The 23,651-nt window shown below is 41.4% G+C and overlaps 5 protein-coding genes across 5 annotated transcripts; 3 read left to right on the plus strand and 2 right to left on the minus strand.

Moving 5' to 3' along the window:
• Positions 1 to 368: 368 nt before the first annotated feature.
• Positions 369 to 2,252, plus strand: LOC122765348 (trace amine-associated receptor 8a-like). Its single transcript, XM_044019555.1, has 2 exons — positions 369 to 541; positions 632 to 2,252. The coding sequence occupies exons 1-2, from the start codon at positions 369 to 371 to the stop codon at positions 1,437 to 1,439; spliced, it is 981 nt and encodes a 326-aa protein (XP_043875490.1). The 3' UTR covers positions 1,440 to 2,252.
• Positions 2,253 to 3,890: 1,638 nt separating this feature from the next.
• LOC122765363 (trace amine-associated receptor 13c-like) lies at positions 3,891 to 5,581 on the plus strand. The gene is made up of 2 exons (XM_044019591.1): positions 3,891 to 4,134; positions 4,224 to 5,581. The coding sequence occupies exons 1-2, from the start codon at positions 3,962 to 3,964 to the stop codon at positions 5,032 to 5,034; spliced, it is 984 nt and encodes a 327-aa protein (XP_043875526.1). The 5' UTR covers positions 3,891 to 3,961; the 3' UTR covers positions 5,035 to 5,581.
• A 2,478-nt stretch (positions 5,582 to 8,059) lies between these two features.
• On the plus strand, positions 8,060 to 10,887 carry LOC122765240 (trace amine-associated receptor 13c-like). The gene is made up of 2 exons (XM_044019395.1): positions 8,060 to 8,295; positions 8,386 to 10,887. Exons 1-2 carry the CDS (start codon positions 8,123 to 8,125, stop codon positions 9,194 to 9,196), a joined length of 984 nt encoding a protein of 327 aa, XP_043875330.1. The 5' UTR covers positions 8,060 to 8,122; the 3' UTR covers positions 9,197 to 10,887.
• A 1,403-nt stretch (positions 10,888 to 12,290) lies between these two features.
• LOC122765008 (trace amine-associated receptor 13c-like) lies at positions 12,291 to 13,768 on the minus strand. Its single transcript, XM_044019026.1, has 3 exons — positions 13,741 to 13,768; positions 13,468 to 13,648; positions 12,291 to 13,367 (listed from the first exon to the last, which is right to left on the minus strand). Exons 1-3 carry the CDS (start codon positions 13,766 to 13,768, stop codon positions 12,566 to 12,568), a joined length of 1,011 nt encoding a protein of 336 aa, XP_043874961.1. The 3' UTR covers positions 12,291 to 12,565.
• A 7,205-nt stretch (positions 13,769 to 20,973) lies between these two features.
• On the minus strand, positions 20,974 to 22,355 carry LOC122783580 (trace amine-associated receptor 13c-like). Its single transcript, XM_044048351.1, has 2 exons — positions 22,186 to 22,355; positions 20,974 to 22,085 (listed from the first exon to the last, which is right to left on the minus strand). The coding sequence occupies exons 1-2, from the start codon at positions 22,347 to 22,349 to the stop codon at positions 21,284 to 21,286; spliced, it is 966 nt and encodes a 321-aa protein (XP_043904286.1). The 5' UTR covers positions 22,350 to 22,355; the 3' UTR covers positions 20,974 to 21,283.
• Between the last annotated feature and the right edge of the window lie 1,296 nt (positions 22,356 to 23,651).

Genomic DNA, 23,651 nt, shown 5'->3' on the forward strand with positions numbered 1-23,651 from the left:
ATAAGCCTTACTAAAGTATGCAAAGTGCCTTGAGATAAGGTATGTTGTGATTCAGTGCTCTACGTATCAAACATGACTGGCTTCTTCCGCACTTTTTTCATGCCCTTTCACATGTTATATCAGATTGGCAACTGGACCCTACGGTCATTAAATGCCTGTGTGTACTTTGACTATGATGTGATTGACAGTGGACGTCACAGACGGGGACATTTTACTGGCCAAACTGAAAAACATATGATGTCATGGTTGAGTAGAGACGATGACACGCAAACATGCTAAGGGAAATACGAGGTCCACCAAGAAAGAGATAAAATCTACTGCTTCAGGCTGAAGACTGGGCAGTGTCTTGTCTTGGCCTCACTGTAACAATGCAAAACCTCGATGAAGTGGACCTCTGTTTCCCACAACTCCTCAACGCCTCCTGCAGGAAGACGGCATTGCCTCCGGCTGTGTCCATGATCACTTACATCATGCTGACGTTCATCGGTCTGCTCACTGTGATTCTCAACCTGCTCGTCATTGTTTCCATCTCCCACTTCAGGTTGTTAAGTATTTGTTGTTTCTTCATTTCAGAAATCTTAAGGATTATACAACAAATAATAAAATGTATGTTATTCTCTTGCTTCTGCAGGAAACTCCACACCCCCACCAATATCCTCCTCCTTTCTCTGGGTAGCTCAGATTTTCTCGTGGGCTTCCTTATTTTCATTCAAACCTCAGCGATAGACGGTTGCTGGTTCCTCGGTGACTTTATGTGTATTGTGTATTACGTGCTGGAATACATCATCGCCTCTTCCTCGATAGGAACCATGGTCCTCATATCAGTCGATCGCTATGTGGCTATTTGTGACCCAATGCGTTACCGAACCAAAGTCTCTGAAAAACGAGTTAAGATGTGTGTTTGTGCTTGTTGGGGGTGTGCGACCCTCTGTCACTGTGTGCTGCTGAGGCACAACCTGAAACACCCAGGCAGCCTGAATTCCTGCATCGGAGAGTGTGTCATTCTAATCAATAACATCTCTTCAATCATAGACATTACTGTGTCCTTTATTGGTCCTGTCATTGTCGTCATCGTCCTTTATCTCAGAGTCTTTGTGGCGGTCATCATTCAGGTCCGTGCCATGCGAGTGCGCACGGCAGCCGGTCCTCAACAGAGCTCAGTGAAAGTAAAGAAATCAGAAATGAAAGCGGCGCGGACTCTTGGCGTTGTTATTGTTGTGTTTTTATTATGCGTCTTCCCGTTTTTTAGTGGTACGGTGACAGGTGTGGACATCATGCTCAGTGCATCCAGTGATGCATTTATTATACTTCTGATCTACTTTAACTCCTGTTTAAACCCACTGATATATGCCTTTTTCTACCCCTGGTTTCGAAAATCTATCAAACTAATTTTTACACTTCAAATACTAAAGCCCGGCTCCTCTGACTTTAAATTGTAAAGATAGCAGAGCTGGTGAGTAGTTTTTTAATAATGTAGGGATCCTACACTGCAATAGAGAAAATCAGTGAACAGAGTAAAGTCTAGACATAAATTGTCCATCAATTGTCTGCTAGGTGGACTATAGAATCTCTTCTGCATCTCCCTGCATCATATTTGTCACATATTGTGTACAGAATATGTTATAAATATTGCACAAGTCAATTCCCATACATTTTCTGCCCCTAAATGTCAATTTTCCCATCTCATTTATGCTTTTATCACTGCATTTTAGCTTTTTTAACATTCTGTACATGCACCATGACTCTCTGTGACCAAGCTGTTATTTAAATAGTTGTTTTTGTTCTGTGTTTGTTTCTCCAAGATATGACTCAGCAAAATGTGTTAGGGTCATTGATAATCTCTTTTTAAGGATTTGTTCTTGATGAATTTTGGAAAGCTGGTGTTTGTGTAAATTAATATTAGGTACCTTTGTTTTTTGTTCTCTGGGGAAATGTTGAAATTAAAAGTTGCTGTCACTGAAATACATTTGTTATGATGTGTGCCAAATCTATGTTTTTGGCTTCTATCACTGAGCTATAACAGTTGTTTTCAAAGAATAAAAACTGACACTCACATTCACGCATGAAATTATGACCCAAACTGTTTAAACTCATGTTTATTTCACATGTACCTTCATGCAAGAGCTAAGTGATATGGACTGGAATTAATATCCTGTTTTCTTTAAGTCAATAGGTGATAAACGATGTTGGTTTTTTATACGAAATGTGCTTTAAATGTCTAGTTTTCACTTTATTTTATGTATTTTGCACAGTACAGTACATCAAAATGATGATGTAAATATCTTGAATTAAATTCACAGTAGTCACAATGAAAACCAAAGTGGTGATGATGTTATGATGATATCTGAAATATTAAGTGTAAATAATCCTGAATGAGTCTCTGTATCACAGAGCTTTGTGTGTGTGTGTATCTTGTATTCCTTATGTTGTACGGACCCTGTTTGCACTGTCACATTATGGGGATGTGTCTTCCTTATGCAGACAAACTACTTTTTAAGATGAAGAAATGTTTTAAAGTTAGGCTGAGGTTATGATTAGTATAAGGCCACTAGTAATTCAGTCAATGCAGTGTTCTATGAGGCAGGGCTGGGTATCGCTACCAATATTGATTCAATGCACGATTTCATTTGATTCAATTCCATTTTTAATTGGAATATTTCACTTACAATACCACTCTTAGTGGGAAAGGAATTTTTTTTTACAGAATGAATATGTTAATTATACAAATATTCATCACAACTGGCATATGGAGAATATTTAATAACAGAATCCAAAGCATTTACATTAATGTACTTTTTATTTAACATGACCAACACATCCCTTCAGGAGCCGCACCTTATCGTGGTGGAGAGGTTTGCGTGTCCCAATGATCCTAGAAACTCAGTTGTCGGGGGGCTTTATGGCCCTGGTATGGTTACCCAAGGCATACAGGTCCAAGGTGAGGGACTGCACTCTACCTCGCCTGAATGAGGGTCATCGGGGGGCATGATGGCGAGCACCTGGTGTTTGGGCCTGCAACCTTGGGGCCAGGCCAGGTACAATCCAAAGAGGCAACATGGGTCCCCCTTCCAATGGGCTCACCACCTGTGGGTGGGGCCATGGAGGTTGGGTGCAGTGTGAGTTACGTGGTGGTCGAAGGCGAGGACCTTGGCGGTGCGTTCCTCGGCTGCATAGGCTGGCTCTAGGGACGTGGAATGTCACCATTCTGGCAGGTAAGAAGCCTGAGCTGGTGCTCAAGGTTGAGAAGGTCTGACTAGATATAGTCGGGCTCACCTCAGCACACAGCTTGGGCTCTGGAACCAGTCTCCTTGAGAGGGGTTGGACTCATTTCCACTCTGGATTTGCCCCTGGTGAGAGGAACCAAGCATGTGTGGGCATATTCATTGCCTCTCGGCTCAGGGCCTGTACATTGGGGTTCACTCTGGTAAACGAGAGGGTAGCCTCCCTCCAACTTCAGGGAGGCTATCGAACCTGTTGGTGGACTCCAGTGGTAAGGGATGCCTTCAAGCTGAAGAAGGAGTCTTATAGGGCCTTTTTGGTTTGTGGGACCAGAGGCAGCTGATGGTACCAGCAGGCCAAGCGGAATACAGCTTTGATAGCCCGAGTTATAAGCCTTGCTACAGTATGTAAAGTGACTTGAAATAATGTATGTTGTGATTCACTGCTACACCAATCAAACACGCCTTTTTTTCATGCCGTTTCACAAGTTGCATTAGATTGGCTCCTTGACCCAACGGTCATTAAATGTTGTTGTGTACTACAACTATTATGTTATTGACAGTGGACATCACAGGTGGGGACATTTTACCGGCCAAACTGAAAAACACATGATGTCATGGTTGAGTAGAGACGATGACATGCAAACATGCTCAGGGAAATTGGAGGTCCACTGAGAAAGAGATAAAATCCACTGCTTCAGGCAGAAGACTGGGCAGCGTCTTGTCTTGGCCTCACTGTAACAATGCAAAGCCTCGATGAAGTAGACCTCTGTTTCCCACAATTCCTCAATGCCTCCTGCAGGAAAACAGCATTACCTCCGGCTGTGTCCATAATCACTTACATCATGCTGACGTTCATGGGTCTGCTCACTTTGATGCTCAACCTGCTCGTCATTGTTTCCATCTCCCACTTCAGGTTGTTAAGTATTTGTTGTTTCTTCATTTCAGAACTGTTCAGAATTATACAGCAAATAATAAATGTATGTTACTCTCTTGCTTCTGCAGGCAGCTCCACACCCCCACCAATATCCTTCTCCTTTCTCTGGGTATCTCAGATTTTCTCGTGGGCTTCCTTATTTTCTTTCAGACCTCAGCGATAGACGGCTGCTGGTTCCTCGGTGACATCATGTGTGTCCTGTATTACGTGCTGGAATACATCATCACCTCTGCCTCAATAGGAACCATGGTCCTCATATCAGTCGATCGCTATGTGGCTATTTGTGACCCAATGCATTACCGAACCAAAGTCTCTGAAAAACGAGTTAAGATGTGTGTTTGTGCTTGTTGGGGTGGCTCGACCCTCTGTCACTGTGTGCTGCTGAGGCACAACCTGAAACAGCCAGGCAGTCTGAATTCCTGCATCGGAGAGTGTGTCATTCTAATCAATAACATCTCTTCAGTTATAGACATTACTGTGTCCTTTATTGGTCCTGTCATTGTCGTTGTCATCCTGTATTTCAGAGTCTTTGTGGCGGTCATCGTTCAGGTCCGTGCCATGCGAGTGCGCACGGCAGCCGGTCCTCAACAGAGCTCGGTCAAAGTAAAGAAATCAGAAATGAAAGCGGCACGGACTCTTGGCGTTGTTATTGTTGTGTTTTTATTATGCCTCTGCCCGTTTTTTTGTGGTACGGTGACAGGCGTGGACACCCTGCTCAGTGCATCCAGTGATGCATTTATTGTACTTCTGGTCTACTTTAACTCCTGTTTAAACCCACTGATATATGCCTTTTTCTACCCCTGGTTTAGAAAATCTATCAAACTCATTTTTACACTTCAAATACTGAAGCCAGGCTCCTCTGACTTCAAATTAATGTAAAGATAGCAGAGCTGATGAGTAGTTTTTAATAATGTAGGGATCCTACACAGCAATAGAGAAATCCAGTGAACAGAGTAAAGTCTAGACATAAATTTGGAAGTGTGGAAGTGTGCACATAGTGTGCATAAACATCCCAGCCATGACCAAGCCATGACCAAGCACAACACAAGTGGGAAAACTGAAAACCTGATGTCCTTTTATTGCCTATAATTGCATAATATGTCATATATTATGTCCAGAATACGTTATAAATATAGAACAAGCATTTTTAACATTTTGTACATGCACCATGACTCTGTGACCGAGCTGTGATTGAAATAGTTGTTTCTGTTCTGCATTTGTTTCTACAAAATATGACTCAAAATGTGTGAGGGTCATTGATAAAATGTCTAGTTTTCACTTGATTTTATTTATTTTGCACAGTAAAATACATACAAATGATGACATGAATATCTTGAATTAATTTCAGAGCAGTCAGATGATACCCGTAATAATAACAGAGCTCGGTCACAGTAAATAAATCAGAAATGAGTGTCAGACCGCTGTGTGTGTGTTTGTACACCTGGTATTCCTCATGTTGTGGGGACCCTGTTTACACTGTCACATTATGGGGACTTGTCTTCCTTATGGGGAGAAACTACTTTTTAAGGTGATGACATGTTTTAAAGTTTGGCTGAGTTTATGATTAGTATAAGGCCACTAGTAATTTAGTCAATGCAGTGTCCTCTGAAGTAGGGCCGGGTATCGCCACCAATTTCAATTTGATTCACAATTTGATTTGATTTGATTTAATTCTGATCTAAATAGGAATTTTTCAGTTACAATACCACTCGTAGTTGGTTATGAAATATTTTTTTTACAGAATGAATACGTTAACTATACAAATATTCTTCACAGCTGGCATATGGAGAACATTTGTGTTTACATTAACAACAGAATCCAAAGCAGTTACATTAATGAACTTTATATTTAATGTTGAACTGTGGCCTCAATTATTATTTGTTTATTTGTATTTATTGTTTATTGATGTTGGTCAAACTTAATTTGTGAAACTGACAAGCCACCTGTGATACTGAGCATGTCCAATAAAAGCCCTCCTGCTCATCTGTGTCTGATTGCAGGCAGTTCATGAGCGTGGAGAAGAACAATGGAGAAGAGCGTCTTCTTTCTGTTACCTTCATTTAAAGTTTGGTGCTGATTTGGGTTTGTAACGTGTCACCGCTGTATGACCTTGCTCTGCTAACATTTAACATGACTAGCACACCCCACCGGGAGCCACCACCTTATCGTGGTGGAGAGGTTTGCGTGTTCCAATGATCCTAGGAGCTCAGGTCCAAGGTGAGGGACCAGACAAAGAGCGGTTTAAAGACCTCTATGAAGAAGCAAACAAAATGACCATGCTCTACCTTCTCCCGGACACAGGTCACTGGGTGTCCCCTCTGGAGTCAGGCCTGGGGGAGGGGCATGATGGCAAGCACCTGGTGTTCGGGCCTACACTCATGGGGCCCGGCCAGGCACAGCCCGGCCAGGCATCATGGGTCATGGCTCACTACCTGTGGGAGGGGCCATGGAGGTTGGGTGCAGTGTGAGTTTGGTGGTGGTCGAAGGCGAGGACCTTGGAGGTAGGGACGTGGAAGGACTCTGGCTTGTAAGGAGCCTGAGCTGGTGCTCGAGGTTGAGAAGTTCCAACTAGATATAGTTGGGCTCGCCTCGACACACAGCTTGTGCACTGGAGCAGCAAACACCATGTTCCAGCACAAGGGTGTCGATATGTGCACTTGGCACCAGGATACCCTTGGCAGTGAGTCAATGATAGACTTTGTAGTCGTGACATTAGACCTGTGGCCATATGTCTTTGACACTGGGATGAAGAGAGGAGTGGAGCTGTCAACTGATCACCACCTGTTGGTGAGTTGGCTCCCATGGCTGGGGACGATGCTGGTCAGGTCAGGTCAGTCCTGGCAGACTTAAACGAATTGTGAGGCTGAACTGGAGGAGTCCCCTGTCAGAAAGAGTTTCAATTCCCACCTCGGGCAGAACTTCGACCACGTCCCAAGGGAGTCAGGAGATATTGAGTCCGAATTGACCATGTTTGGTGCCTCCATTGTCAATGCAGCTGACCGGAGCTGTGGATGTAAGGTTGTTGGTGCCTGTCGTGGCGGTAACCACCGAACTCGTTGGTGGCATCAAGTAAGGGATGGAGGAGTCCTATCAGGTCTTTTTGCCTTGTGGGACTTCAGAGGCAGCTGATGGGTACCAGCAGGCCAAGCAGAATGCAGCTTTGGTGGTCACGTCAAAAACTCGGATGTGGGACAAGGTTGGTAAGACCATGGAGAACGATTTCGGCTTCGAAGAGGTTCTGGTCAACGATCAAGAGACTCAGGAGGGGGAAGCAGTGCACTATCAACACTGTGTACAGTGGATTTGGGAACTGCGTGCAAAGAGTGCATTGGCAGAGCATGAGCAAAAAGTGACTAACCACTCTAGGCACCGATAGTGCCCGTAATATGCTGGCAGCTGCCCAGAGACTTCCATTTGAACACCTACCCTGCGTGGCTGACTGTGCTTTCATTCTCTCTTTATTTAGTCATTGGAAGAAAAGCAGACCTTTTATTACGATTAATCTAGATTAATGAATATCAAAATGTGAGATACACCATCCATCCATCTTCTACCTCTTTGTCCTCCACATGAGTGTCACGGGGGGAGCTGTGCCAGTGTCAGCTGAAATAGGGTAATAGGCGGGGATTGAGAGCACTAATTATAAGCCTTACTACAGTATGTAAAGTGACTTAAGATAATGTATGTTGTCTTTAAATGCTATACCAATTAAGCACGTCTGGCTTCTTCTGCACGATTTTCATGCCCTTTCACATGTTCACATCAGTTTGGCCCCTGGACCCTACAGTCATTAAATGCCCATGTGTACTTTGACACTTTACTGGCAAACTGAAAAACACATGATGTCATGGTTTAGTGATGATGACACACAAACACAATGAGGGAAATAGGTCCACTGAGAAAGAGATAAAATCCACCGCTTCAGGCAGAAGACTGGGCAGCGTCTCGTCTTCGCCTCACTGTAACGATGCAAACCGTTGATGAAGTGGACCTCTGTTTCCCACAACTCCTCAACGCCTCCTGCAGGAAGACGGCAATGCCTCTGGCTGTGTCCACGATCACTTACATCATGCTGACGTTCATCGGTCTGCTCACTGTGATTCTCAACCTGCTCGTCATTGTCTCCATCTCTCACTTCAGGTTGTTAAATATTTGTTGTCTCTTCATTTTAGAACTGTTAAGGATTATACAACAAATAATAATATGTATGTTACTCTCTTGCGTCTGCAGGCAGCTCCACACCCCCACCAATATCCTCCTCCTTTCTCTGGGTATCTCAGATTTTCTCGTGGGCTTCCTTATTTTCTTTCAAACCTCGGCGATAGACGGCTGCTGGTTCCTCGGTGACTTCATGTGTCTCCTGTATTACGTGCTGGAATACATCATCACCTCTTCCTCGATAGGAACCATGGTCCTCATATCAGTTGATCGATATGTGGCTATTTGTGACCCAATGCATTACCGGACCAAAGTCTCTGAAAGAAGAGTTAAGATGTGTGTTTGTGCTTGTTGGGGGGGTTCGACCCTCTGTCACTGTCTGCTGTTGAGGCACAACCTGAAACAGCCAGGAAGCTTGAAGTCCTGCATCGGCGAGTGTGTCATTTTGATTAATAACATCTCTTCAATTATAGACGTGACTGTGTCCTTTATTGGTCCTGTCATTGTCGTTGTCGTCCTGTATCTCAGAATCTTTGTGGCGGTCATCGCTCAGGTCCGTGCCATGCGAGTGCGCACGGCAGCCGGTCCTCAACAGAGCTCGGTCAAAGTAAATAAATCAGAAATGAAAGCGGCGCGGACTCTCGGCGTCGTCATCGTTGTGTTTTTATTATGCCTCTGCCCGTATTTTTGCACTGTGGTGACAGGCGTGGACACCCTGCTCAGTGCGTCGAGTGATGCATTTGTTATTCTTCTGTTCTACTTTAACTCCTGTTTAAACCCACTGATATATGCCTTTTTCTACCCCTGGTTTAGAAAATCTATCAAACTCATTTTTACACTTCAAATACTGAAGCCTGGCTCCTCTGACTTCAAATTAATGTAAAGAGAAGGAAGTTGATGTGTAGTTTGTTTGTTTTTTTAAATGTGGGGATTCTACAGAGCAATAGAAAAACCCAGTGAACAGTGTCGAGACATACTGTAGATATAAATTTACTATAAACTTTACTTATATGAAATTTACATATCACTGTCTGTTTAGGTGGACTTTAGAATCTCTTCTATGCTTTGACCCTGAGTTTGAAAGTGTGCACATAGTGCTGCATATGCAACATTCCAGCCATGTCCAAGCACCACACACGGGAAAACTAAAAACCTGATGCCCTGTTGCCTGTATGCATAATATATGTCACATATTGTGTCCAGAATATGTTCTAAATATTGCAAGTCAATTCCCACTAGATTTCTACCCCTGAATGTCAATTTCCCCATTCTCATTTAAACTTTTATCACTGCACTTTAGCTTTTTTAATTATGTACAGACTCTCTTGTTACATGTTACAGTTGAATTCGTTCTACTTTTGTTACTCCAAAATATGGCATTTGATAATCTCATGTGCATTTTCTAAGGATTTGTTCTTGATTTGTTCAAAGCTGGTGTTAATGCAAATTAATACTAAAACCTTTAGAGAATCAGCTCCTATGATACAAAAACTGAAAGTTTATGATTGTGAAGATTTATGATGTAAAGTTATCTGCGAAAATGTTGAAATACTTTTGTTATGATGTGTGCCAAATCTATGTTTTGGCCTCTATCACTGAGACATAACAGTTGTTCTCAAAGAATAAGCACTGACTCTCCCTGAATTTATGACCCAAACTGTGACTCATGTTGATTTCACAAAAATAGTGCAGTAATGCAGAGTGATATGACCCTAAATTCATATCCTGTTTCATGTAAGTCGAGAGGTGACATACAATGTTGGTATTTTATATGAAACGTGCTTAAAATGTTCAGATTTTACTTGATTTTATTTATTTTGCACAGTACAATACATAAAGATTATCATATGCATATCTTGAATTAAATTCCGAGCAGTCAAAATGAAAGTAAAAGTAGTGATGATGATGTTATGATGATAGCTGTCATATTAAGTGTGGATAATCCTGAATGAGTCTCTGCGTCAGAGAACTGTGTGTGTATGTACCTGGTATTCCTTATATTGTGGGGACCTAAATCTGTTTACATTGGTCACATTACAGGGATAAAAATCAAGTCCTCATAACCTAAATTTCTACAATCCATTCAAGTTATGCCTAAACCAGTCAGAGTGCACACAGCAGACACTATATGTCTCCATCACTATAGCAACTAGGGATGAGCCTGTACTATACATCAAAATCACTGGATCAGATGTTGAAAGAATGAAATGTTAAATCTGATTCAATCCCAGAATCATATGCATCGCATGCTTCTCTGTGCACACACAGAATGTAAAAATGCAAATAAAAAACATTAATTAAATGTAAATAAAAAACTACAGCAAGTAGGGATGAGTCGATACAATACTCATTATCAATCCAATACTAATGTGTTAGCTCTGATTCAATCCCAAAATCATATGTATCTCATGCTTCTCTATGCACACACAGAAAAAATTTAAATTAGCAGAAGCATTTAAGCTGAGTCATGTTGTGTGCTTTGTGGGAGAAGAATATTTGTTATACAGTTCGACAATTATGTCGTTGAAATAGCCTGAAAATGTCTGTAGGTAATAAAAACATCAGTACAATTTTTTTGTTAACAGCGTCTTATTTCTTACCTCAGCTTTTTACTAAATTTACTGACATCAGTATCGGTAGACACAGCCAGCTCTAGCCATAGGACATACAGGTGGTCGCCTAGGGTGCCACCAACTGGAGGGGCCCCAGACTACCACAAGAAGAAATGAATATATATATATGTATATATGTATATATGTATATATGTATATGTATATGTATATGTATATATACCCAGTTGGTACAAGGGCCTTTCTGCAAGGAGTTTGCATGTTCTCCCTGTGTGTGCGTGGGTTTTTGCCGACTGCTGCGGCTTCCTCCCACGGTCCAAAAACATGCAATATGGGGATTAGGTAAATTGGACACTCTAAATCGGCCGTAGGTGTGGAAGTGGATGGTTGTTTGTCTCTATGTGTGGCCCTGCAATGGACCGGTGACCTGTCCAGGGTGTGATCCATGTTATTACTTAATAATATAATGTTAGTTTAGACAGAAACAAGGGAAAAAGATTGTATGGAAGTTCAAACGTGTCGAATTTAGAAGATCTCTATCGTTACAGCATTTAGCTTATTGTACCACTTTCTCTATTTATTATGTTTACTACCATTTACTTTTATTTATTACAATGCAGGGTTTTTTTTTTTTCTTTTTTGTAAATTTTGCTTGCAGTGTGCATACTTTTATTCTAAACATAACTGTTGACTATCATACTATTTAGTGTTTTATGACTTATTTATTAACTTGTTGTTCATTGTTATACATATTCCACTTTCTCAGAGGAAATAGAGGGTGGGGCGTGGGACACCAAATTGCAGTATTGCTGGGGCACCAAAATGCATAGAGCCAGCCCTGTCGGTAGACACTCAGTCTGAAAATAGTGATATCATGCCATCCCGAATTTTGACATGTTTAACTCTTGCTTTAAGGTCAGCAATGACTTTATTTCAGTGTTGTTAGTGCTCTGACTTGGTGTCCCAAGTAACACTGTACCGTACAGTGGGAAAGTACAGGCCACTTTCCCACTTATTTTACATGGATGTGGAACTGACGTGCCATTTGAGTGTTCCCATGATATTGTTAAGAAAAACTCGGCAAAGTGCCACACAAAAATAGGAAGACTCCTAGTTCCTTCCACACTCAAAAATAAGGTGTATTGGACAGACAGACAACCCAAAAACTCTTGAAACAGCCAAAGAGTTTTAAGTAAATAACAATAGGTTGAGATCATCAATGATGGTTCCTCCTGTGTATCCTCCTGTCCATGGTGTGACCAATGTCACCTGGGATTGGCACCAGCAACCCCAAAAACCCCGGATAATGTGCCAGATAAAGTGGTTTTGTGTTTTTTTTAATCCCTCAATGGAATTGATGGTGTTAAAGCAGCAAAGACAGCCAAAGGTGCAATCAATCAATAAGAAAAATGTGTTTTAATACCAATGAATATACAACAAACAACATAAAGCACATAATATACAGTAAACAAAATATTGAATATGAATGTTATGAAAACAGTATAGATAGTGAGTGACAACAATATATACAACATGAGCCTAATATTTGCTGTGTATTATAGAGGAGCATGTTAAAAGTGACGATCTAAATTATTTAACTAAACGTTCTAAGTAAAACATTCAAATAAATGTCACTTTTCAGTTCATAGTCAGGCTCCTCATAGTCAGTGTCAGGCTCCTTTCTACAGCATGTTGGCCTCACAGGAGTCTCTCTGCAGTAGCTTCAGTGTAACAATGAGTTTAATAGATTTTCTAAACCAGGGGTAAAAAAAGGCATAGATCATAGGGTTCAAACAGGAGTTAAGATAAAACAAAGATACTCCAGAGATAACAGATGAAGCAGTGAGCACAGTGTTTTCACCCACAAGAGTGACACAGTAATAAGGGCAGATACATAACAGAAAGACAACTATAACGACTCCAAGAGTACCGGCTGCTTTAATCTCTGACCCTTTAGCAGAGCCATGTGTGACAGCTGCAATCTGGGACCGCATGGCACGAGCGTGAGACACAGCCACCACAAAGACTCTTGTATACAACACAATAATAACAGTAATGGGAACAATGAAGGTTATAATAAGATCTGCAAGTCCAACAATATAATTAATGACAAAAATGCACTCTCCAATGCAAGTGTTATACCTGCCTGGATGTTTCAGGTTATCACTTAGGTTTAGACCTTGGAAGGATGAAGAGCAAAACCAACTCAAAACAATGCAGATCTTAACTCTTTTCATTGTGATTTTTGTGGAGTAAAACATAGGATCACAAATAGCCACATAGCGGTCAACAGATATGAGCACCATGGTTCCTACTGAAGAGGAAGTGATGATATATGCCAAATACTGATACGTAACACACACACCGTCTCCGAGGAGCCAGCAGCCGTCTATGAACATAATGTGAAAGCACATGAGGAAACCAACGAGGAAATCTGAGACAGCCAGAGAGAGGAGGAGGGTGTTGGTGGGAGTTTGGAGCTGCCTGGAGAAGAAAAAACAGCAACATGATATCAGAGAATGAAACATAATCAACATAATAATGTGCATGTCCAACCGTTAAAGTGAATAAAATAATTGGCTACCTGAAGTGGGAGATGGAGATGATGACCATCAGGTTGAGAAACACAGTGAGCAGAGAAATAAAGGATGCCAGGACGTAAATAAAAATAGCCTCAAAATGAGTATGTTTTGGCCTCCTGCAGGAGGCGTTGAGGAGATGTGGGAAACAGAGTTCACTGTTCTCCATCACCAGAGTAAGAGCAGCTTCATCACACCATTGATTTACTTATTTATTTCCTTCCCGTTCTCCTTTGGTGACGTTTCTCTCTCCAAGGAGATGGACACACCGTTCCTACTGTCCTCCTCTTCTTTAATCAATCCCATTTCTCCATGTGCCTCTGCACTTAGCCCTACCCCCAATGTTTTGTGCGCTTACATGTGAACATGTTTTTTAGGTCAAAGTGTAAGAGTTAACCTGCCTTCTAAACAGAGACTTTTCAGAGGCACACTTAAACGGAGGGCTATGAGATTAACCAAATCTAAAAGGGTGGCACCAAGCCTTGCCAAATGGAACTGTGAGACCATCGCTCTGGTGTTCCATGCAGCATTTTGAGCAATGCTTAATTTTCCAAATGCCATGGAATATCTTGTACGAGAGTGGTGTTTGATGGACTACCCATGGAAACCCATTACCACTTCATTGTATCGTTTCCATGAGTGATTCTACCAGGCATGCAAATCCAGCTGTGTGATTCCCTGTTGAGGATTGGTCCTTCTGGAGCAGAGGCGGTCTACTTCCTGCTTCCTGTTCACTGGCATCTGTGATTGATGTGGCTGTGATTCGACCGAGTCGACCAATCAAGACTCTTCAATCAACCTCAGCTGCAGAATAAATAGCTTGTGTGCCCTCAGTACCTGTTGGCTGTGAACCAGTGATCAGTTGGCCTCACTGTCGGTTGCATATAATTGTGTGTCTAGGAGTATTTAGAGGGTGTTTTCCTTTGTCATTGCCTGTCTGAGTGGTTCCAGTCAGTGTTTAAGAATCTTTGTAAAACTTTTTAGTTCGATATGGGGTACCTAAAACAGTTGGTTACTCCCTTTCATTTGTTTTGAGACTGTCCATTTGCAGAATAGCTACATGTTTTTGTCCGTCTATTTTTGTAAGCTTATGGGTGCTGGGGTTTTTTTAGCCAAGAGCTAAATAGCAGTCATTTATTCAACTTCAATTTGTGTATTAGTTATTTGTCAGCGCATCTACAGCCTCCTTTTGTTCTATTTCCCCGTGCAAGTGCACACTCCTTGTTTAATTAAACTCCTGACTTAACCCTAAACTGGTCCAGTTGTCGTATTCCTTATTTCTAATTCCAATCACATGTTCCTGCTCTCCAAAACGAGCGGGGTTGTAACACTCCTTCACTCCTCATATTCAGCATCTGGTAAAGAAGCCAAAATGGAAGCTGGGTTTTTATGTTAGTATTAAGTGTTGCCTTTTATTTTAAGGCTAAAAAGAGACGTGTTGCCTCCACCTTGATGTCTGTACTCGACTGTGGAGATACTTGTAATATGAATGCTCCAGCTCATAGTCTGTCAACGCTCAACTCTGTGTATCACAGTGCACCATTGCTTTTTTTACAGCTGTGTTGGCTGGTCTGACTTGTCGTAAACACTAGCTCATTTTTATTTAAAAGTGTGTTTTAGTTCTGCTCCCACCTTTATCTATGTGTTTTTATTCAGAAAGCAAGGTCACACAATTTGTTTTTATCGTCCATTCCATTAGTTAGAACTGAATGTGGTCTAAAAAATGTTTTTTTTAGTTTGCCACTCCCTATGACTGCAAAATGACCTGTAACTGAAAGAGTTGGTGTTGCTGAAAACTTTTAAAGGGCTACTGAACAACGTAGTCCCATACATCTGGCTGAAGTTAACAGCCAGGTGTAAAAGATGTAATTTTAACTGGTTTTGATGTCACTAAACCTACATCTGTCGAACACTTTTACTTTTTTATCTATTTGACGACATGCAATGGCCATTGCCAACTGAGAGCAACCGATTATGTTAGGCTGCGTTAGTCTACAAAACATTTTATAATCAGATCTAAATCTAGACTCAGAGCCAATTAAATATAAGACTCTGGTTCCTCCTTTGCCCAGGGCCCCCCAACATGTCTTGCAACCAGGGCCGGCTCTACCTAATTTTGTGCCCTAGGCGAGATTGCTCTCCGGTGCCACACACACACACACACACACACACACGCGCGAATTACACCAGCCAAATGAACAATCACACATGTTTAATTTGAACAACAACAGCAAACAGCAAACAATCACAACTTTCAAGTATTGAATTACAGCAACCAACAACAACAAACTTTCAGGTAACTCTTTCCAGCGTGTCTTTCACTTCAACTAAAATTGTACACGTCTGGACTTCCTTGCAGGAAAAGCATCTATCATCAAATGACACCTGCCTAGACACTTCACCGTTGATGCTCTTTTCAAGAGAGAACACACAAATGAGGGCGACTGGGAATAGAAAATCATTTTTATTTTCATTGTTTTAAAAAAATTTTATTATTTTTTTTGCTGGAGGGGCGCCCCTCCAGCAGATGGCGCTCTAGGCGACCGCCTATATCGCCTATGCCAAGAGCCGGCCCTGCTTGCAACGGCCCTGCTAAAGCGATTAACTCTAGAAACTCTAATGATACAAGAGAATGTGAAATTGTTCTGTTTTGAACTGCACCTAAAAAAATGTGCCTAAAGACTATAGCATGTGTTTAAACAATACATAACTATAAATTATTTTGCAGTTAGGTTATGTTAGGTAACACTCTTACGTAACACACATAACCTGCCTCTCTCTCTGTTGCTTAAACAATAATTAGAACACAAGGGCTGTAAATTCTCCACTGCAAAATAAAGAAAGGGACATTTTATACATTAAGTCTTTATTATCTGTCTTTTCTGTGAAGGCAAACCCATGTTATTTTGAACTAAATAGTATGTTCATGTTTGAAGGAAATGATAAACACACAGTAATTCACACATTTCACATTATTTATTTAGATTAGATGAGATTAAATTCAACTGTATTGTCATTGAAAAAGCAAGTGCAAATTAGAAAGCATAACCGTGTAATACAGTTATGACTGTGGTAAAGTGCAGTATGTGCATAGCAATGACCCACATGATGCAGATGGTATTTACAGTGTGTGTGTGTATGTGTTTAAGGTGGGGTTAAGTGTGAGTTGTGTGTGTGTGTGTGTGCTCGCCTGTGTTTGCGTGATTGTCATGAGTTCAACAGGTTGAACAGCTGCGTTGAAGAAGCTCTTCAACACAATAGGTTGAGATCATCAATGATGGTTCCTCCTGTGTATCCTCCTGTCAATGGTGTGACCTATGTTACCTGGGATTGGCACCAGAAACCCCAAAACCCCGGATAATGTGCCAGATAAAGGGGTTTTGTCCTTTTATTTCCCTCAATGGAGGAATTGATGGTGTTAAAGCAGCAAAGACAGTCAAAGGTGTGATTAATCAATGAGAAAAATGTGTTTTAATACCAATGAATATACAGCAAACAACATAAAGCGCATAATATACAGTGAACAAAATATTAAATATGAATGTAATGAAAAACAGTATAGATAGTGAGTGACAACAATATAAACAACATGAGCCTAATATTTGCTGCGTATTATAGAGGAGCATGTTAAAAGTCAGTCAGTCAGTCAGTCAGTCAGTCATCATCTACCGCTTTATCCTCCACCAGAGGGTCGCGGGGGGTGCTGTGCCAATCTCAGCTACATCAGGCGATAGGCGGGGTACACCCTGGACAGTTCGCCAGTCCATCGCAGGGCCACACACAGCTAGAGACAAACAACCATTCACTCTCACACGGTCAATTTAGAGTGTCCAATTGCAAACCTAATCCCCACATTGCATGTTTTTGGACTGTGGGAGGAAGCCGGAGAACCCGGAGAGAACCCACGCACACACAGGGAGAACATGCAAACTCCATGCAGAAAGGCCCTTGTTCCAACCGGGGCTCGAACCCGGGTCTTCATGCTGCAAGGCTAGAGTCCTAAACACTACTCCACCGTGTAGCCCCAAGTTAAAAGTAACAATCTAAATCATTTAACTAAATGTTCTAAGTAAAACATTCAAATACATGTCACTTTGCAGTTCATAGTCAGGCTCCTCATAGTCAGTGTCAGGCTCCTTTCTACAGCATGTTGGCTCCTCACAGGAGTCTCTCTGCAGTAGCTTCAGTAAAACAAAGATACTCCAAAGATAACAGATGAAGCAGAGAGCACAGGGTCTTCACCCACAAGAGCGACACAGTAATAAGGGCAGATACATAACAGAAAGACAACTATAACGACTCCAAGAGTACCGGCTGCTTTAACCTCTGACCTTTTAGCAGAGCCATGTGTGACGGCTGCAATCTGGGACCGCATGGCACGAGCGTGAGACACAGCCACCACAAAGACTCTTGTATACAACACAATAATAATAGTAATGGGACCAATGAAGGTTAAAATAAGATCTGCAAATCCAACAATATAATTAATGACAACAATACACTCTCCAATGCAAGTGTTATACCTGCCTGGATGTTTCAGGTTATCACTTAGGTTTAGACCTTGGAAGGATGAAGAGCAAAACCAACTCAAAACAATGCAGATCTTAACTCTTTTCATTGTGATTTTTGTGGAGTAAAACATAGGATCACAAATAGCCACATAGCGGTCAACAGATATGAGCACCATGGTTCCTACTGAAGAGGAAGTGATGATATATGCCAAATACTGATACGTAACACACACACCGTCTCCGAGGAGCCAGCAGCCGTCTATGAACATAATGTGAAAGCACATGAGGAAACCAACGAGGAAATCTGAGACAGCCAGAGAGAGGAGGAGGGTGTTGGTGGGAGTTTGGAGCTGCCTGGAGAAGAAAAAACAGCAAAATGATATCAGTGAATGAAATATAATTAACATAAAAATGTGTATGTCCAACCGTTAAACTGAATAAAATAATTGGCTACCTGAAGTGGGAGATAGAGATGATGACCATCAGGTTGAGAAACACAGTGAGCAGAGAAATAAAGGATGCCAGGACGTAAATAAAAATAGCCTCAAAATGAGTATGTTTTGGCCTCCTGCAGGAGGCGTTGAGGAGATGTGGGAAACAGAGTTCACTGTTCTCCATCACCAGAGTAAGAGCAGCTTCATCACACCATTGATTTACTTATTTATTTCCTTCCCGTTCTCCTTTGGTGACGTTTCTCTCTCCAAGGAGATGGACATACCGTTCCTACTGTCCTCCTCTTCTTTAATCTATCCCATTTCTCCATGTGCCTCTGCACTTAGCCCTACCCCCAATGTTTTGTGCGCTTACATGTGAACATGTTTTTTAGGTCAAAGTGTAAGAGTTAACCTGCCTTCTAAACTTTTCAGAGGCACACTTCACATGGACCCTGCCTTGTGTACCAAAGACATCATGGTCGCAAGTTCGATTCCACCCCTGGCTAATTGTACTTGATTCCATTGTAAGTCGCTTTGGATAAAAGCGTCTGCTAAATGACATGTAATGTAATGTAGTGTAATGTAATGTAATGTATTCAGAAAGCAAGTTCATATGGTCTAAGATCACAGAATTGGTTTTATTCCATTAGTCAGAACTGAATGTGGTCTAAAAAATGCTTTTTTAGTTTGCCCCTCCCTGACCTGTAACTGAAAGAGTTGGTGTTGCTGAAAACTTTTAAAGGGCTACTGAACGACTTGTAGTCCCATACATCTGGCTGAAGTTAACAGCCAGGTGTAAAAGATCTAATTGTATCTGGTTTTGATGTTACTAAGCCTACATCTGTTGAACACTTTTACTTCTTATCTATTTGACGACATGCAATGGCCATTGCCAACTGAGAGCAACCGATTATGTTAGGCTGCGTTAGTCTACAAAACAATTTATAATCAGATCTAAATCTAGACTCAGAGCCAATTAAATATTATTATAAGACTCTATAAGACTATAAGATTAATATAAGACTCTGGTTCCTCCTTTGCCCAGGGCCCCCCAACATGTCTTGCAACGGCCCTCCTAAAGCAATTAACTCTAGAAACTCTAATGTTACAAGAGAATGTGAAATTGTTCTGTTTTGAACTGCACCTAAAAAAAAATGTGCCTAAAGACTATAGCATGCGTTTAAACAATACATAACTATAAATTACTTTGCAGTTAGGTTATGTTAGGTAACACTCTTACGTAACACACATAACCTGCCTCTCTCTCTGTTGCTTAAACAATAATTAGAACACAAGGGCTGTAAATTCTCCACTGCAAAATAAAGAAAGGGACATTTTATACATTAAGTCTTTATTATCTGTCTTTTCTGTGAAGGCACACCCATGTTATTTTGAAATAAATAGTATGTTCATGTTTGAAGGAAATGATAAACACACAGTAATTCACACATTTCACATTATTTATTTAGATTAGATGAGATTAGATGAGATTAAATTCAACTGTATTGTCATTGAAAAAGCAAGTGCAAATTAGAAAGCATAACAGTGTAATACAGTTATGACTGTGGTAAAGTGCAGTATGTGCATAGCAATGACCCATATGATACAGATGGTATTTACAGTGTGTGTGTATGTGTTTAAGGTGGGGTTAAGTGTGAGTTGTGTGTGTGCGTGTGTGTGTGTGTGCGTGCGTGTGCTCGCCTGTGTTTGCGTGATTGTCATGAGTTCAACAGGTTTAACAGCTGCATTGAAGAAGCTCTTCAACACAATAGGTTGAGATCATCAATGATGGTTCCTCCTGTGTATCCTCCTGTCAATGGTGTGACCTATGTTACCTGGGATTGGCACCAGCAACCCCAAAAACCCCGGATAATGTGCCAGATAAAGGGGTTTTGTCCTTTTATTTCCCTCAATGGAGGAATTGATGGTGTTAAAGCAGCAAAGACAGTCAAAGGTGTGATTAATCAATGAGAAAAATGTTTTAAAGCCCACATAGACTGGAAGCTCCAATTAACGCTGCGTTTGTGTGTGTATCTGCGTCATTACCTCGTTTATGAAACCCTAAAGTTTCAGAACAAACAGTTCAGCCACTGCTGAGAAAATAGTGTTGTATTGTTTTCCTGGGCTCTGCGAAGCGGATCGGCACTTCCGTAGGTTGATGTCGTCGTCAGAAATCCTCACCACTCCTCTTACCACCGTAGCGCCTCCTGGTGCGGCACTAGTCTGGGCACATCCGGTTGTGTACATTCAACTGCAGAAGAAGAAGAACTACTCTCGTTGTAGCTGCTGAGATGCAGAGCATACACCGTGCCAGAAGGGGGAGCTGTGTATCTGAGAGCTGGCCTATCTATTACGTCACTTCCAGGTACCTGGCCAATCACAGGACAGTAGGAAAGCTCTCCTTGACTGGCCAATCACAACACAGTCCACGTTCTGGGGGTGTGATTTTGGTCTGAAACGGCACGGCTGACGAGAGCATCAGTGAGGAGATATTTTGATCGGCTCGTTTGCAGCGATTAGGAGGTTTTTAATCATGGAAACAAGTTAATATATGTAAGTAGACCTCCATAACTAACATATATGTGAGAAACAAGCATTCTATGTCACCTTTAATACCAATGAATATACAGCAAACAACATAAAGCACATAATATACAGTGAACAAAATATTAAATATGAAGGTAATGAAAAACAGTACAGATAGTGAGTGACAACAATATATACAACATGAGCCTAATATTTGCTGTGTATTATAGAGGAGCATGTTAAATGTAACAATCTAAATTATTTAACTAAACGTTCTAAGTAAAACATTCAAATACATGTCACTTTGCAGTTCATAGTCAGGCTCCTCATAGTCAGTGTCAGGCTCCTTTCTACAGCATGTTGGCCTCACGGGAGTCTCTCTGCAGTAGCTTCAGTGTAACAATGAGTTTAACAGATTTTCTAAACCAGGGGTAAAAGAAGGCATAGATCATAGGGTTCAAACAGGAGTTAAGATAAAACAAAGATACTACAAAGACAACAGATGAAGCAGTGAGCACAGTGTTTTCACCCACAAGAGCGACACAGTAATAAGGGCAGATACATAACAGAAAGACAACTATAACGACTCCAAGAGTACCGGCCGCTTTAATCTCTGACCTTTTAGCAGAGCCATGTGTGACGGCTGCAATCTGGGACCGCATGGCACGAGCGTGAGACACAGCCACCACAAAGACTCTTGTATACAACACAATAATAACAGTAATGGGAACAATGAAGGTTAAAATAAGATCTGCAAGTCCAACAATGTAGTTAATGACAACAATGCACTCTCCAATGCAAGTGTTATACCTGCCTGGATGTTTCAGGTTATCACTTAGGTTTAGACCTTGGAAGGATGAAGAGCAAAACCAACTCAAAACAATGCAGATCTTAACTCTTTTCATTGTGATTTTTGTGGAGTAAAACATAGGATCACAAATAGCCACATAGCGGTCAACAGATATGAGCACCATGGTTCCTACTGAAGAGGAAGTGATGATATATGCCAAATTCTGATACATAACACACACACCGTCTCCGAGCAGCCAGCAGCCGTCTATGAACATAATGTGAAAGCACATGAGGAAACCAACGAGGAAATCTGAGACAGCCAGAGAGAGGAGGAGGGTGTTGGTGGGAGATTGGAGCTGCCTGGAGAAGAAAAAACAGCAACATGATATCAGAGAATGAAACATAATCAACATAATAATGTGCATGTCCAACCGTTAAAGTGAATAAAATAATTGGCTACCTGAAGTGGGAGATGGAGATGATGACCATCAGGTTGAGAAACACAGTGAGCAGAGAAATAAAGGATGCCAGGACGTAAATAAAAATAGCCTCAAAATGAGTATGTTTTGGCCTCCTGCAGGAGGCGTTGAGGAGATGTGGGAAACAGAGTTCACTGTTCTCCATCACCAGAGTAAGAGCAGCTTCATCACACCATTGATTTACTTATTTATTTCCTTCCCGTTCTCCTTTGGTGACGTTTCTCTCTCCAAGGAAATGGACACACCGTTCCTACTGTCCTCCTCTTCTTTAATCAATCCCATTTCTCCATGTGCCTCTGCACTTAGCCCTACCCCCAATGTTTTGTGCGCTTACATGTGAACATGTTTTTTAGGTCAAAGTGTAAGAGTTAACCTGCCTTCTAAACAGAGACTTTTCAGAAGCACACTTACGGAGGGCTATGAGATTAACCAAATCTAAAAGGGTGGCACCAAGCCTTGCCAAATGGAACTGTGAGACCATCGCTTTGGCGTTCCATGCAGAATTTTGAGCAATGTTTAATTTTCCAAATGCCATGGAATATCTTGTACGAGAGTGGTGTTTGATGGACTAGCACCTGTGATAGAGTATTTTCATAATATACTGACATTTGGAAGTTCAACTTCCAACATGGCCACGTGGTGGCATAGTGGCTAGCGCCATTGCATTTGCCCTACTGAGAAGTGGGCAAATTTTGTTTTTCCTGCATTGTCACATGTGCGTTGTACAGTGTCAGTATCTCATAAAATCACACTTCAATAAAACTAAAATATTCCTCGTAACAATTGAGGAAGAATGTCACCACTTTGCAGAACACTTAAATAATGTATAGCCACCATGTCATGAAATTAATTTCAGTAATTTAATGTTTTGTACACTCCTAAAACACAGACATGTCAGTACTGGACTTACTTCACGTGGTTTGATCACCGCCTTTCACAATGAGCTCAGTGTGTGCGAGCAAATCGTCTTATCCTTGGGCCACTTCTCTTTTTCATTTACATTAACAATGGCAAACCGTTTTTAACGCTTGTTTTAAATTGTGACAAAACCAAACTGCTTTCAAACTCAAAAACGAATTTGAAACCCATGACCACTTCATTGTATCGTTTCCATGAGTGATTCTACCAGGCATGCAAATCCAGCTGTGTGATTCCCTGTTGAGGATTGGTCCTTCTGGAGCAGAGGCAGTCTACTTCCTGCTTCCTGTTCACTGGCATCTGTGATTGATGTGGCTGTGATTCGACCGAGTCGACCAATCAAGACTCTTCAATCAACCCCAGCTGCAGTATAAATAGCTTGTGTGCCCTCAGTTCCTGCTGGCTGTGAACCAGTGTTCAGTTGGCCTCACTGTAGGTTGCATATAATTGTGTGTCTAGGAGTATTTAGAGGGTGTATTCCTTTGTCATTGCCTGTCTGAGTGGTTTCTGTCAGTGTTTAAGAATCTTT

Source organism: Solea senegalensis, linkage group LG2 (assembly GCF_019176455.1).
Source record: "Solea senegalensis isolate Sse05_10M linkage group LG2, IFAPA_SoseM_1, whole genome shotgun sequence".
Taxonomy (NCBI): Eukaryota; Metazoa; Chordata; class Actinopteri; order Pleuronectiformes; family Soleidae; genus Solea; species Solea senegalensis.

Coding starts and splice junctions, on each gene's coding strand:
- LOC122783580 (XM_044048351.1), bottom strand. CDS start 22,349: ATGGAGAACAGTGAACTCTGTTTCCCACATCTCCTCAACGCCTCCTGC. Junction 22,086..22,185: donor ATCTCCATCTCCCACTTCAG/GTAGCCAATTAT, acceptor TTTCTTCTCCAG/GCAGCTCCAATCTCCCACCA.
- LOC122765348 (XM_044019555.1), top strand. CDS start 369: ATGCAAAACCTCGATGAAGTGGACCTCTGTTTCCCACAACTCCTCAAC. Junction 542..631: donor GTTTCCATCTCCCACTTCAG/GTTGTTAAGTAT, acceptor TTGCTTCTGCAG/GAAACTCCACACCCCCACCA.
- LOC122765008 (XM_044019026.1), bottom strand. CDS start 13,768: ATGGGATTGATTAAAGAAGAGGAGGACA. Junction 13,649..13,740: donor GATTAAAGAAGAGGAGGACA/GTAGGAACGGTG, acceptor GGTGTGATGAAG/CTGCTCTTACTCTGGTGATG. Junction 13,368..13,467: donor ATCTCCATCTCCCACTTCAG/GTAGCCAATTAT, acceptor TTTCTTCTCCAG/GCAGCTCCAAACTCCCACCA.
- LOC122765240 (XM_044019395.1), top strand. CDS start 8,123: ATGCAAACCGTTGATGAAGTGGACCTCTGTTTCCCACAACTCCTCAAC. Junction 8,296..8,385: donor GTCTCCATCTCTCACTTCAG/GTTGTTAAATAT, acceptor TTGCGTCTGCAG/GCAGCTCCACACCCCCACCA.
- LOC122765363 (XM_044019591.1), top strand. CDS start 3,962: ATGCAAAGCCTCGATGAAGTAGACCTCTGTTTCCCACAATTCCTCAAT. Junction 4,135..4,223: donor GTTTCCATCTCCCACTTCAG/GTTGTTAAGTAT, acceptor TTGCTTCTGCAG/GCAGCTCCACACCCCCACCA.